This window comes from Strix aluco, chromosome 9 (genome assembly GCF_031877795.1).
Source record: "Strix aluco isolate bStrAlu1 chromosome 9, bStrAlu1.hap1, whole genome shotgun sequence".
Taxonomy (NCBI): Eukaryota; Metazoa; Chordata; class Aves; order Strigiformes; family Strigidae; genus Strix; species Strix aluco.
In genome coordinates this window covers 20576572-20590046 of record NC_133939.1, presented here as the reverse complement: position 1 = coordinate 20590046, position 13475 = coordinate 20576572, and the positions used below count along the sequence as shown (strand labels likewise).

The 13475-nt window shown below is 64.8% G+C and overlaps 1 protein-coding gene across 1 annotated transcript; it reads left to right on the top strand.

The window, feature by feature from the left end:
* The first annotated feature begins 2593 nt into the window (after positions 1-2593).
* On the top strand, positions 2594-13471 carry ECEL1 (endothelin converting enzyme like 1). The gene is made up of 18 exons (XM_074834569.1): positions 2594-2677; positions 4365-5254; positions 7246-7314; positions 7476-7586; positions 8161-8253; positions 8503-8627; positions 9045-9267; positions 9420-9518; positions 9621-9695; positions 10190-10293; positions 10514-10572; positions 10728-10779; positions 10908-10975; positions 11087-11211; positions 11501-11566; positions 11793-11888; positions 12438-12514; positions 12735-13471. The coding sequence occupies exons 2-18, from the start codon at positions 4511-4513 to the stop codon at positions 12832-12834; spliced, it is 2286 nt and encodes a 761-aa protein (XP_074690670.1). The 5' UTR covers positions 2594-2677; positions 4365-4510; the 3' UTR covers positions 12835-13471.
* The last annotated feature ends 4 nt before the right edge of the window (positions 13472-13475 follow it).

The following is a 13475-nucleotide window of genomic DNA, read 5'->3' as shown; positions in this document are numbered from 1 at the left end:
GGTGGGGTGCACATACCCAGTGTGGCGGGGACCCCCATGCACCCCCCTGCCCCCCTCTCCTACCCACAGTGCCAGGCGTGTGTGTGCACCCAAAGAACACTGTGAGGCCATGGTGCCCACTCAGGTTGACACCCCCAAACTAGCACTGCTCTAAGAAACTCCCCGGGAACCTGCCTCACTGGGCATGAGGGCACCAAGGCACTGCCCAGGGAGAGCCGTGGGTGTACTGGGCCAGCGGCGATGGTGGGGGTTTCGGCTGGCTGGGTGCTCTACACTGAGGGGCTGGTGGAGGGGAGGGCGGGTGGCGGAGGTTGGCACCGTGCTGTTTTGCATTTTCAATGACAGACCCATGCCGGGTGCTCGGGAGAGTGGAAAAATCTTATTTGTCACCTGCTGGCGGTGCGCGGAGGCTCCCGCGCCGCAGCTAATCTCGGGGAAAATGAGGACGCCGGCGGGGTGGCCCACGGGACGGGCAGGGTGGAGTGGAGCTGGCGAGGCGGGTGCTGCCCCGGGCCCTGCACCCGCCCGGGTGGGAGCCATGGACTGCAGGATGGGCAGGACCCCGGGGTCACACCAGCCTGGTGATGCCCAGATGTATTGGCACTGTGGCACGGATCCTGCCTGCTGGGGGTGCGTGGGGTGGCAAGGGCTTGTGAGCACCCCCAAGCAAGTGCCCCATGCCCCCAGCCCTGTCTGCAAAGACACAACCTCTTTTCCTTCCATCCCGGCGTCTGGAGCAGCCACTTGCCTTGCAGTACCACTCCGCAGGTTGGCACTGTCCGTTCATCCTCTCGGGGCACTTGGTGGAGACTTTTGGGGGGGGTTGACACTTGGAAGCGGGTGCAGGCACTGCTCGACACCCCATATCTACACGTAGGTGCCCGTCCTGCACCTGCTGTACCCCAGATTCTCAAGATGCCAACTCCTGCGGGACGCCGCAGCTCTCTGCGGCCGGCTCAGATTTATCCATTATTTTATATCCACACGCCTTTAATTTTTACAGCCCTGTTGGAGCAATACCCAGGGCTGTTAATAACACCAGGCCCCCCCCCTTCCCGTGTGCATCCATCATGCTCCCACCACGGTGCCAAGCAGGTCTCAGGGCCGGGTAAGCACAGGTGTGGGGAGGCTGGTGTGTGGCACCCAGCCCTGTGCCTCCACCCTCCGACGAGCCCCCACAGTAAGCATCACGGCTGGGCACCCTGTGAACCAGCCTGGATCTGGGTGCGCTTGCACCCTGCTGGGGTTGGTGGTGCCTGGCTTGTTGGGGTGCCCAAGCCGGGGGCGTCTCACTGGTGGGATTCATGGAGCCCCTCTGCCGTGGCGTGTGCCCCAGGAAGGCTTTGCTGCGACACCTGGGTGTGTGAGCATGTGTTTGAGCGTGCCAGGGTACATGTGCCTGTAGTGGGAGCTGGCCGGCAGTGCATGTTGGCGTGTGTGTGTGGGGAGGCACAGCACACGTGTCTGGACTGGTGCGTGTCAGGGTGCATGGGTGTACATGTGATGCACATGTGTGCCACTACCTGTACGTGTGACGTTGTATGTTCAGCTCTGCAGTAGGCACCTCACCCGGGCCGTGCCCAGCACCCCAGCACAGGAGCACGCAGCCTCAGCCGCCCCGGGCCGTGAGGGCTGTGCCTGGGGCCAGCCCACGATACCCACAGTCCAAGTCAGTGGGTCCCACACCAGCTGAGCCACCCGTCCCATGCTGAGAGGGGTCCCCATGCCATGTGTAGCACAGCACCCAGTATGTGCTGCCCGGGGCTCCCACCCCAGCACCCAGGAAGACCCAGGGTCCACTCTGAGCACCCCAGGCTGTGCAGGCACGAGGGGGGAGGTGTGAGGGTGTCAGGGCACCCCGAGCGTGGCAGGCAGGACGGCCACGCGGGGCTGGGGTACGCGGCCGCTGCAGGGGGCCGCCGCGGGCGGTGGGAATTGCTGGGCTATAAATCGCCTTGCTGGGCCCCCCCGTGGCAGAGCGGCTCACGATATTTATGTTGGGGATTTATCTGCAATGCAGTTTAATATTCCCGGACCTTCGCGTGTGTGTGTGTGTGAGTGCACGGCCCCCTCCCCATGCCACCCCGTGCCACCCCCGTGCCCACCCTCTCACCCGAAGCCCCCCTGGCTCCGTCTCTTGCCCACCCACAGCCCTTTCCCCTTGCACCCACCCCGGCAGGACTGGACGGGCCCCCCAGGGTGTCCGGGCACGGCGTGGGGTGCCTAGGGGCCGGGCTGCTCCTGACACAGGTCACCGGCCGTGCTCACCCGTGGCCCCGCTGGGTGCCGGGCTGCCGGGGGCTGGCAGCAGGGTCCCTAGACGGGGGATGCCAGGCAGAGTGGCACTGCCAGCCCTGTGCCAGCCCCCTCGGGGTGGGGTGCCCGGGGACCCCCCCTGCCCTTGCCTCCCCGCCGGCGGGGATGATGAGGTAAGGCTGGCGGGTGGCACTGGGCTGCTCCATTTGCATAATAATCTCGTTAATGGAGCCTGGCCTGCGGGAGAGCCGGGCTGGAGACACCACCCCCTCCCCGCCCCGCTGCCTCCCTCCGGCCCCGCCGCTCCGCCAGCCGCGGCGCGGGGCGCGGAGCGGAGCGCGGGGCGCGCAGCCGGACGGGCAACGCCGGGCCGGCCCGCCAGCAGCCCCGGGCAGCCTGCTGACATCCCCCGAGCAAGCCGGTGAGCACCCCCGAGCACCCCCCCGAGCACCCCGGGCAGCATCCCCTCCGAGCATCCTGAGCAGCGTCCCCCGAGCATCCCAGGAGCATCCCCCAAGTGTCTCGGTGAGCAAGCGGCGAGCGACCCCCCCTCCCCCAGACACCCGCGGACATCCCCGGCAGCATCCCGGGGAACATCCCCCGAGCACCTCGGTGAGCAGCCCCCCCGAGCAGCCCGGGGAGCACCCCCCGAGCCTGCCGGCCAGCACCCCCCGAATATCCCGGGCATCATCCCGGGGAGCACTTCCCGAGCATCCCTCGGGCAACCCTCGAGCATCCCCCGAGCAACCCTCGAGCATCCCCCCCCGGGCACCCACAGGCACCATCCCGGCGAGCACCTCCCGAGCATCTCCCTAGCATCCCGGCGATCATCTCCCGAGCATCCCGGGCAGCATCCTCCGAGCATTCCGGGCAGCATCCCCTCTGAATTCTTGGCAGCGGACCTCGGGCACCCCCAAGCATCCTGTGCAGCATCCCGAGTAGCATCCCCTGAGCATCCCGCGCAGCCCCCCCGGTCCCCCCCCCACGCCGCCCCGCGCCGTGCCCGCTGCCGGCCCCGCAAACTTTCCGGCGGCGGCAGCTTCCCGGCACGGGCACCGCCGGGCTGCGGCGCCGGGGCACAACTTTGCCCAAGTTGCGGAAGGAGCGGGGGCCGTGGGGTTGGGTGGGGACCCGCCGCGGGGATATTGGCCACCTCCCGAGCGGCTCTTTGTCCCCAGCCTGTCTTCCCCCACCTGTAAATCCGGTTGTCATTCGGCACCGAGAAAGGCTTGGGGTCCCCTTTTGAAGCCCCCCCACAACGCATCTATGCCCCCACCCTCCTTTCCCCACCGGCAGACCCCCTCCTCCCCATCATGACACCCCTGCCAGGGACCCCTGCCCATCAGGCACCAGCCAGCTGAGAAGGGTTGGGTGGATGGTGGCAGTGGGGCAGGGGGGGAAATGCTGTGAAAGATGTCCACGGGGTTCAGGGTTCCCCCCCCCCCACCCCGCGATACTGGAATTAACTTTGCACACACATCTCGTGCCGCACCACAATTGGACACAACGCAATGCAACACGGCGCACCACGACCCAACCCAACACAATGCAACACCACGCGCCACGGCGCAACGCGATGCAACCTGACGCAGGGCCACACAAACTGACCCAACCTGCAACACCCCAACCCAACGCCTTACCCCCTCCCAAATCTCCCCAAAGCCCCTCTTCCCCAAGCTGCTCACCCCCCTCCATACCCCACCCTGAGGGGCTGGCAGCCCTGTGCCCCCTCAGGGCAGGAAGGGGTCTCACGGTGCGGGGTGAGGATGGACCACCCTGGCCATCAACCTGACATGGGTGCTCTTGCCGGTGTGCTGGGTGGGCGTGGGGGGTGTGTGGGGGCGTGGGATGGAGCCATGCCAGGGGCTGAAACCTGCCTGGGGTCGCGCAGGCAGGACCCTGCCCTGTCACCAGTAGGGCTGGCAGAGGGGACAGCCATGGGGTAGAGCTGCCACCGAGCTCCTGGCACTAGGGCCAGTGCCAGTGCCACCAGTGGGGCACACAGGCAGGAATGGCGATGCAGGCAGCGATGACGGCAAGAAGCAACCCACCCCCCCCTCCTTGCTCCTCCCCAAACCCCCCTCAACCACCTCCTCTGCCTTTTCCAGGAGCTTTCCGCCTCACCCAGACACCCTCCACCATCTCCCCGTGGTGGGCGCAGCTCCAGCATGAGTCGTGGGGTACCTGAGCTTGCCCCCCACCTGCCCTGAGCCCCTCACACCCGCACTGCCTGCGGGGAGCCCCATCCCCGGCCATGGAGAAGACCTACTCATTGACGGCCCACTACGACGAGTTTCAGGAGGTGAAGTACGTGAGCAAGTACCAGAGCGGCACCCTGCCCAATGGCTTCGCCCTCCAACTGGGCACTGGGGCCAAGAAACGCCGCGGGGGGCTGCCGCGCTGGAGCCGTCGGGAGGTCTGCCTGCTCTCGGGGCTGGTGTTTGCTGCGGGGCTCTGCGTCATCTTGACGTGCATGTTGGTCCTCAAGTACCTGGCGGCTGAAGGGGACAGCTACTGCCTGGAGGGGTGCCAGGAGAAGAAGGCCTTCCTGCGGGCGTCCCGCTTCCTCAGCGCCAACATGGACGCCACCATCGATCCCTGCCAGGACTTCTACTCCTTCGCCTGCGGCGGCTGGCTCCGGCGACACGGCATTCCCGAGGACAAGCTGGTGTACGGCACCATCGGGGCCATCGCCGAGCAGAACGAGGCCAAGCTGCGGGCGCTGCTGAGCCGCCCCGTGCGGCGCCGAGCCCCCGCCTCGGCCGAGAGGAAGGTCAAGGAGTTTTTCCGCTCGTGCCTGGACCGGGCTGAGATTGACCGGCTGGGCCCGCGGCCCATGCTGGAGGTCATCGGGGAGTGCGGTGGCTGGGATGCCCCCCCGGGCCGCGGGGACCTCAACGAGCTGCTCTACAAGACGCAGGGGGTCTACAGCGCTGCCGTGCTCTTCTCCCTCACCGTCAGCTTGGACGAGAGGAACACCTCCCGCTACGTCATCCGGGTGAGGGCACCCTGTCCCTGGGGCTGTCCCCCCAGCCACCCACTTGTGCTGGTGACACCCCCTGGTGACACTGTCCTTGTCATGGTGGCACTGGATGCCTGCCCTGTACGGGGGTTTGGCTGCAGCAGGCAGCCAGACTGGGACAGCCCCTGTCCCTGGTGGCCCCCCATTGTCCCATGGTGGGACCCCCGTGTCAGGCTGCTCCGGGGTGATGGTGGCATCTCCAGGATGGGGGGAGGATGCGGGTGGGGGGACATGTACAGAGTGAGGTAGTGCTGCCCACCTGGGTGCTGGGGACAGCCCAGCGGGGCACCAGGGTCTCCAGAGCGCCAGCGACCAAGCCCCTCACCTTGGCATCCTGGCTGCCACCTGCACACAGGCGGTGACAGGGAGATGCCCGCTGGCCCCACAGCATCGGGGCAGGATGCCAGGGCAGTTGCCCATGGCTTTGTCAGCCTTCCCCCACCCCAGCCAGCCTGCGTCCCTCAGCCTGTGGTGCCACCGGGGCATGGGTGGGCTTTGTCTGGGTGGCCAAGCCCCAAACACCCTTGGTGGGTGTGGGAATGTGGTGGTGGGGGCACGGTGGGGGCACGGTGAGGACGTCGTGGTGGGCACGGGTGGATGGCACAGCAGTGGGGGCACAGCAATGGCATGGAGGGAACGTGGGGGTGGGCGCGGCAGGGACATGGTGGGCATGGGGGGGTGGGTAGGGTGATGGCACAGTGGGGATGAGGTGTTGGGGATGGTGGGAGCACTGGGGGGACACCGTGGTCGGGATGAGCTGCCCCGTCCCTGTGAGATGGTGGGGCCGGGGGGTGGGGCGGTGTGTGAGTTGAGTGGGAGTGTGTGAGTGTGAGTGTGTGAGTGTGAGTGTGAGTGAGGGGCCGGGGACGAGCAGGGCCGTGCTGACGGGCCGCGCGTGTGTACACTAGAGGGAGCGTGTGTCACAGGGAAAGGGTGGGTGGGTGGCGGGGCTGAGCGGGGTGGGGGGGGCAGTTGTGCGCGGGGCGTGACAGGGTGGGCGTGGGGGGGGGAGATGGGTGTGACAGGCAGGGTTGGGTGTCAGGGCTTGGTTGGTTGTGTGTGTGTGCCCGGGTGTGACTGGGGGCGGGTGTGCGATAGGTGTGAGTGTGGCGGAGGGGGGGTGGTGGTGAGGAGGCTGGGGGGGGGTGTGGGTGTGTGAGGGCCGTCCGTGTGGCAGTGTCTTTGTGGGAAACCAAAGAGGGGGGGTGTGATGGGGGAAGGGTGGAGAAAGGCTGGGGGTGCCTGTGGGTGTGTGGGGCAGAGCTGCGGCTGTGCGCTTGGAGGGGGGGCTGCGGGGGGGGACACGGGGGGGGTGAGCCAGAGAGAAAAGGGGAGGGTATGTGTCAGTGTGTGTGTGTGTTTGTGTGTGCATGGGGGGTAAAATAGATGGTGAGTGCGTAGGTGTGTAAGGAGGGGTGAGCATGCATAGGTGTGTGTCATGAGGGGTGAGTTACAGATGTGTGTGGATGTATACACGTATGTGCAAGAGTGTTCACGTGTGTGTGTGTGTGTGTGTTAGAGGCTGTGTTTGTGGCTACAGGATAGCAGGGGGTGAGGGTGCCGGGCTCTGTCTGTAAGGGTGGGGGTGTCCATGCAGCCTGGCTCATCCCTGCGACTCCCCATGGGACAGGCTGCATCACAGGAGCAGGGCCAGCTGTGGGGCCACCATGGGGCAGGCTATGGGGCAGCCTGTGTGCCAGGCAGGAGTCAGGCCACAGAGCAGGTGCCTGCCCTCTGCTCAGCACTCCCAGCCCATAGCACGCTGCCCCCTGCAGCTCCAGCACCCTCTAGCAGGAGGGAAACTGAGGCACAGGATCTGCCCATGCCTGGGGCTGTCCCATCGCACTGCCACCCCATGGCTCCCAGTCACCAGGGGCACCCTGTAGTCTGGGGGAAGCTGAGGGGTGCCTTGCCCAGCACAGCCCCCCCTGCCTCTGCTCAGCCGGTGCCCCCATCTCTTCCCCCAGATCGACCAGGATGGACTGACTCTGCCTGAACGGACCCTCTACCTGGGGCAGGATGAGGAGAGCGAGAAGGTGAGGGGGTGGCCACACTGATGCCATGGGGACACCAGGAGAGGGACCAGCACCCAGTATGGAGTGGCAGACAGTGGGCACTCCACTGTCAACAGTGCCAGGGGCTGGGGCGCCCACAGGGCAGTGCGGGGTGGCACTCAGTATCCCTTCCCTCGGCACAGATCCTGGCTGCGTACCGGGTGTTCATGGAGCGGCTGCTCACCCTCCTGGGGGCCGAGCATGTGGAGCAGAAGGCCCAGGAGATCCTGCAGCTGGAGCAGCACCTCGCCAATGTGAGGGGGATGCCCACCCTGGACTTTGGGGTGCCCCTGCCCAGCCCTTGAACAGATCAAGATCAGTTGCAGATCTTTGGGGACCTCCATGCATGATCCTAAGGGACGCCATCCCAATTCCCTTAGGAACCTCCACGCCCAGCCCTTGGGAACCTTCATGCCTGGCCCTTGGGGTTCCCAGCCCCTTGAGGACCCCATGGCAGATCTTCAGGGACCCCAGACCCAACATCTTGGGAAACCTGAGTCCCAGCCCTAGGGACAACCACCCCAGACCTTGGGGATCCCCATGTCCAGTCCTTGTCAACCCACTCCAGGCCCTTGAGGACTCCACACCCAGCTTTTGGGGACCTCAGTCTCAGCCCTGGGGGACCCTGGTGCCCAGCACTCGGGTACCCCAACTCCATGCAGACCCCATGACCAGCCCTCACGTCTCACTGGCAGCAGAGAGTTCTCAGGACAGGGAGCAAGGAGGGATGTGGGTCAGTAACCCCTCTTTTCCCGTCCCTGTGCCCCGTCCCTGTGCCACCCCCACAGCGGGCGGCGGGATGGTGACAACTGTGCCCACCCCATGCAGATCACAGTGTCCGAGTACGATGACGTGCGGAGGGACGTCAGCAGCATGTACCACAAAGTGACCCTGGGCGAGCTGCAGCGCATCACCCCCACGGTGAGTACCGCCGGCACCCAGCCTGGCACCCCACTTCCCCCATCTGCCCTGTGCCCCACACTTGTCTCTGTCCTCCTGCTCCAGGCCCTCACTGCCCCCCCAGATAAGTTCACTTGAGGGTGATGAATCCACCCTCCACTTTTCTGGGTGGGGAGGGGTGGTGGGAGGATGGAAAACCTGGAGGGGGTTCCCTCCACGGTAGCATGGAGGGGGGTCCCTGCGCCCCCCTGATGGTGCCCACCCTGGCAGCTCAAGTGGAAGCGCTTGCTGGACCGCATCTTCCACGACAACTTCTCGGAGGAGGAGGAGGTGGTGCTGCTGGCCACCGACTACATGCACAAGGTGTCCGACCTCATCCGCGTGACGCCCAGCAGGTGAGGGGGGCTGGCACACCCTGTGCCCCCGGCACCTTCCCCAGCCTGGTAGGGGGTTGGCAATGGAGGTGGGCACAGGGCGGCTGCAGCTGGTCCCCCTGCCATCCTGGGGAGGCCAGGCTGGGCACAGGGACCCTGGGAAAGCTCCTGGGAGAAGGCACTGCCTTGAGCCTAGCAGCACCCTGGTTGTGCCCAGCCATCCACTGAGCCCCTCCATGCTAGAGGTCACCAGACTCAGCACACAGCAGGGAGGGACACCGTGCCAGCCCATCCCTGTGTCCCCACAGGCCACGGCCACCCTCATGGCCTGCCTGGTCCCTGAGCAGGGGTGTCTCCACCCTGGCATATGCTCCTCACCCTCCCTATGTGCCTGGGATGTGCCCAGTGGGGGGGCCTGATCTTGGCCCCCATCACCAGGATTCTTCACAACTACATGCTGTGGCGCATCGTGGTGGTGCTGAGTGAGCACCTCTCCACCCCTTTCCGCGACGCCATCCACGAGCTCTCCAAGGAGATGGAGGGCAACGAGAAGCAGCTTGAGCCTGGCAAGATCTGCCTGAGCCAGGCCAATAAGCACTTCGGCATGGCCCTGGGTGCCCTCTTTGTTGAGGAGCACTTCTCCTCTGCCAGCAAAGCCAAGGTAGGTGATGCTGCCTGTGGGCATGAAGCCACCGTGTCCCTCCTGTCGCCTTACCAAGGTGCCTACCACCACCCAGCACCCCACTGAGGGCTGTCTGGTGGAGTGACGGGTGGTGAGAACACCATGCCAGCGCCCGCCATGACCCATCATAGGTGCAACAGCTGGTGGAGGACATCAAATACATCTTGGATCAGCGCCTGGATGAACTGGACTGGATGGATGAGGAGACACGGAGAGCGGCCAGGGCCAAGGTAGTGGCTCCTAGCCTGGATGAAGGCAGAGGTCTTTGTTCCCACCACATCCCAGGGGCACGTGGGATTGGGGCCTGACCCCACCACTCGTTTTGCCTACAGCTCCGGTACATGATGGTGATGATCGGGTACCCTGATTTCCTACTGAAGCCAGAGGCCATTGACAAGGAGTATGAGGCAAGGGGTGGCCCAGGGCCACTTGGGGGTGTGGGCACATGGAGAGGGGAGATGGTCCGCACATCTGCCTCAGGGTCTGCGGAGACCAGGATGGGGAGATACCACTCCAAAACAAGCCACCTCCTGGTAGATCATTGTGCCCACCACTCACACAACCACAGCCGCATGGGCAGTACCATACTGTCCCTGGGGTTTGGGATGATGTCTCCTTCTCCCTATTGCACCCCCCAAAGCTCAACCCCATCCTCAGCAAGGCCTGGGGGTGCCAGCACGGGGGGGACCCCATGGAGGTGATGGAGATGCAGCTGCCCGTGTGGGCACACAGAATTGGACATGAGGACACACTCATGCCACATCCAGCCTACAGCTACAACCCTCTGAGCCTCTGACCCCAAGGCTCATGGGGGTGGGAGGACACCCTAGCCCTGCTCCCCACAATCGTGGGGCTGGCATTTGGGGCTGGCATCCCCCCTGACATGGCTGTGCCCCACCAGTTTGAGGTGGATGAGAAGACCTACTTCAAGAACATCCTCAACAGCATCGCCTTCAGCATCAGGCTCTCGGTGAAGAAGATCCGGCAGGAGGTGGACAAGTCTGCGTGGGTATCCCCTTTCCCTGGGGGGGAGCGGGCATGGGGGGCACAGCATGGCCCCACCAATGCCCCCTGTGCCCATGCCTGGTTGCACCCCCCAGGGTGCAGGCAGGAGGGCAAAGGGCAAGCCAGGAATGCCCCCCTGTCCCCCCCAGCTGTCCAAGGGTTGGCATTTCCATGCCCCCCTGGTGCCCCCACAGCCTGGCACCGCTGTCTCTCCTCGCAGGTGGCTGCTGCCTCCCCAGGCACTGAATGCCTACTACCTGCCCAACAAGAACCAGATGGGTGAGGCATTGCTCATTCCCCCAGGGTTTGGGGGAAGGTGCAGGGAGGGTCTGGGGTGGGGGCCATGGTGCAGGGTCCCCTGGCGCCAGGTGACGCTGTGGGTGGGTACAGGGCAGGGCGACCCCCCCAACTGCAATTCTCTCCTGTGTCCCCAGTGTTCCCCGCTGGCATCCTGCAGCCCACCCTCTACGACCCCGAGTTCCCACAGTGAGTGTGGGGCTGGGGCATGGCCAGGGGGTGCCAGGCAGGGTAAGGGGGTGCCAGGTCCTGGAGTCACCTCCATCCCTGCCAGCACTGTGCACTCTACCCTCTCACCTCTGCTCCCCATCCAACAGGTCGCTGAATTATGGTGGGATTGGCACCATCATTGGGCATGAGCTGACCCACGGCTACGATGACTGGGGTGAGAGACCCCCCACAGCCCTATGCCAGGGGGGAGATGGGTGGGCTGGGGGCAGCCAGGCAGGACGCCTGGGTCTCTTGGGACTACTGGTGGTGGCGGGTGTCTCGGCAGGGGGACAGTATGACCGGCACGGGAACCTGGTGCACTGGTGGACGGAGCGGTCATACAGCAAGTTCCTGAAGAAGGCGCAGTGTATCGTCAACCTCTATGACAACTTCACTGTCTACAACCAGCGGGTGAGACCCCCCCACACACACCTGTCAGGCAATGCCCTGGCACATGCTACCTTGCAACAGGGTCCCTCTGCTCTGTCGCTAGGGTTGGGTGCCTGCAGGAGAGCATGGCTCTGCCTTGCCCAGCCCTGAGACCCAACAACTCATCACACCTCAGTTCAGTTGGGAAATTCTTCAGGGCACTGGGTGGGGGCAACTGAAGCAGAGTCTCGGTGCCAGGGTGGGGAGTGGGGGCTGCCTGCCTTGGGGGGGGGCATCTCTGCTTACCACATCGTCTCTCCTCTCTTGGCAGGTGAATGGCAAACACACACTGGGGGAGAACATTGCTGACATGGGGGGGCTCAAACTCGCCTACTACGTAAGTGTCCCCCCACCCTGGGGTTCCAGGGCTCTGACAGGGCCATGGGGCAGCTGCTGATGCCATCCCATCGGGTGGGCAGGAGACTGCCCCCCCCCCCGCCCCAAGACCCACCTTGTGCCCTGCAGCAGGAAGTAGGCATGATCCTGCTTGCTGGTTCCTGCTGGGGTTCGGGGCAGGTTTGGAGGTTGCCCAGGCCATGCTGAGGGCACCCCTTGTTCTCCAGGCCTACCAGAAGTGGGTGCGGGAACACGGCCCCGAGCACCCACTGCACCACCTGAAGTACACACATGACCAGCTCTTCTTCATCGCCTTTGCCCAGGTGAGTCCCTGCCCTTCCCACATGTGGCACATACTGGGGCGGGGCGGGGGGGGTGGGGGGTGTCACCATGTGTGGGGCTGGTGGCCCTGAGGGACAGGGCGAGAGCCCCGGGGGACCTGGTGCTCATGGCCAGGAGCCAGGCTTGGCTGCATCAGCAGGTCTTGGGCTCAGGGTATGGGGCTCAGCCATATAAGGAGCATCCTGCACTGCCCTGCTGCTCCTGGGAACCCCTCAATAACAAACATGTGTGTCCCCCGTCACCTCCAGAGACCCCACAGTAACAAATGCACATGACCCCAAACTTCTAGGAGACCCTACAGCCAGGCAGCTCACAACCCCGGGAGACCCTGCAATAACAAACATGGCTCTATGCTCTCCCAACCCATCTATACCACACACACAGGCTCCCAGGAGACCTACAATAACAAGCACAACCAGGGCATTGCTGTCCCAGTTCCTCAACAGCCAGAAGGGCCGTCATGCCCTGGTGGGTGCCAGGACCCGGGGTGACCCATCCGGCTCACCCATGGGAACCCTTTTTCCCTGCAGAACTGGTGCATCAAGCGGCGATCCCAGTCCATCTACCTGCAGGTGCTGACGGACAAGCATGCCCCGGAGCACTACAGGTACTGGCTGGCCCCGAAATGGGGGGGGTATGGTGGGTGCCAGCCTTCCCCATGGCAAAGTGGGGTGGACACCCTTTGGGATGCTGGCACCAGAAGGTTTTGGGTGGGCATCCTGGGGCAGGAGATGGGGTGAGCAGGTGTCCCAAGTGGGGTGCATGGCAGCAGTGGTGGTGGGGAAGGAGGTGCACAGCTCTGACTTGCCCCCCTCCTCTCTCGGCAGGGTCCTGGGCAGCGTCTCGCAGTTTGAGGAGTTCGGACGGGTTTTCCACTGCCCCAAGAACTCACCCATGAACCCAGCGCACAAGTGTTCGGTGTGGTGAGGCCGATTCCCTCCCTGGCAGGCTGGCACCCCCCATCCTCATCCTTGCCCAAGTGCCACCCTGTGCCTGCTCCCCACCTCTACCCATCTCCCCCTCCTACTCTCCAGGCAAAGGGGGCACCCCCTAGTGATACAGGGGATCACCCCCCCAAAGACAGGTACGCACTGGAGGGGTGGAGGCAGTGGGGAGACACTTGGGGTGGGTATGAGCTCCTGCCCGGAGGCAGCTGCCTCCTGCCCATCCCCTTCTTACCCCTTGCCCTGTGCACTGGGGGGGCCCTGAGTCCCCACAGACGAATGAGGGCACACCCAGGCACCCATGTACCTCCTCTTCTGTCCACCACCCCAATTTCTTCACCCAGCCCTACCACATTCATCCCAGCACCAGTCGAGGCAGGGAGAGTGAACAAGAGACACTGTGGGGCTGCCCCACACCAGAAGCCTCCCCCTGCCTGCTGCCCTCCCTGTAATCCCCCATGCCAGCCCCGTCCTGTCCCCGCATCAGCCCTGCCAGTGGGTGGGCAGAGCCGGCAGAGCCTGGGGCTGGGTGATGCCAGCCTGCCCTGGGAACGCGGGGACACGGACACCTGCTGTATTTTTCGCTGCTGTTTCTGGTCAATAAAGCACTGGATATGCCAGGTG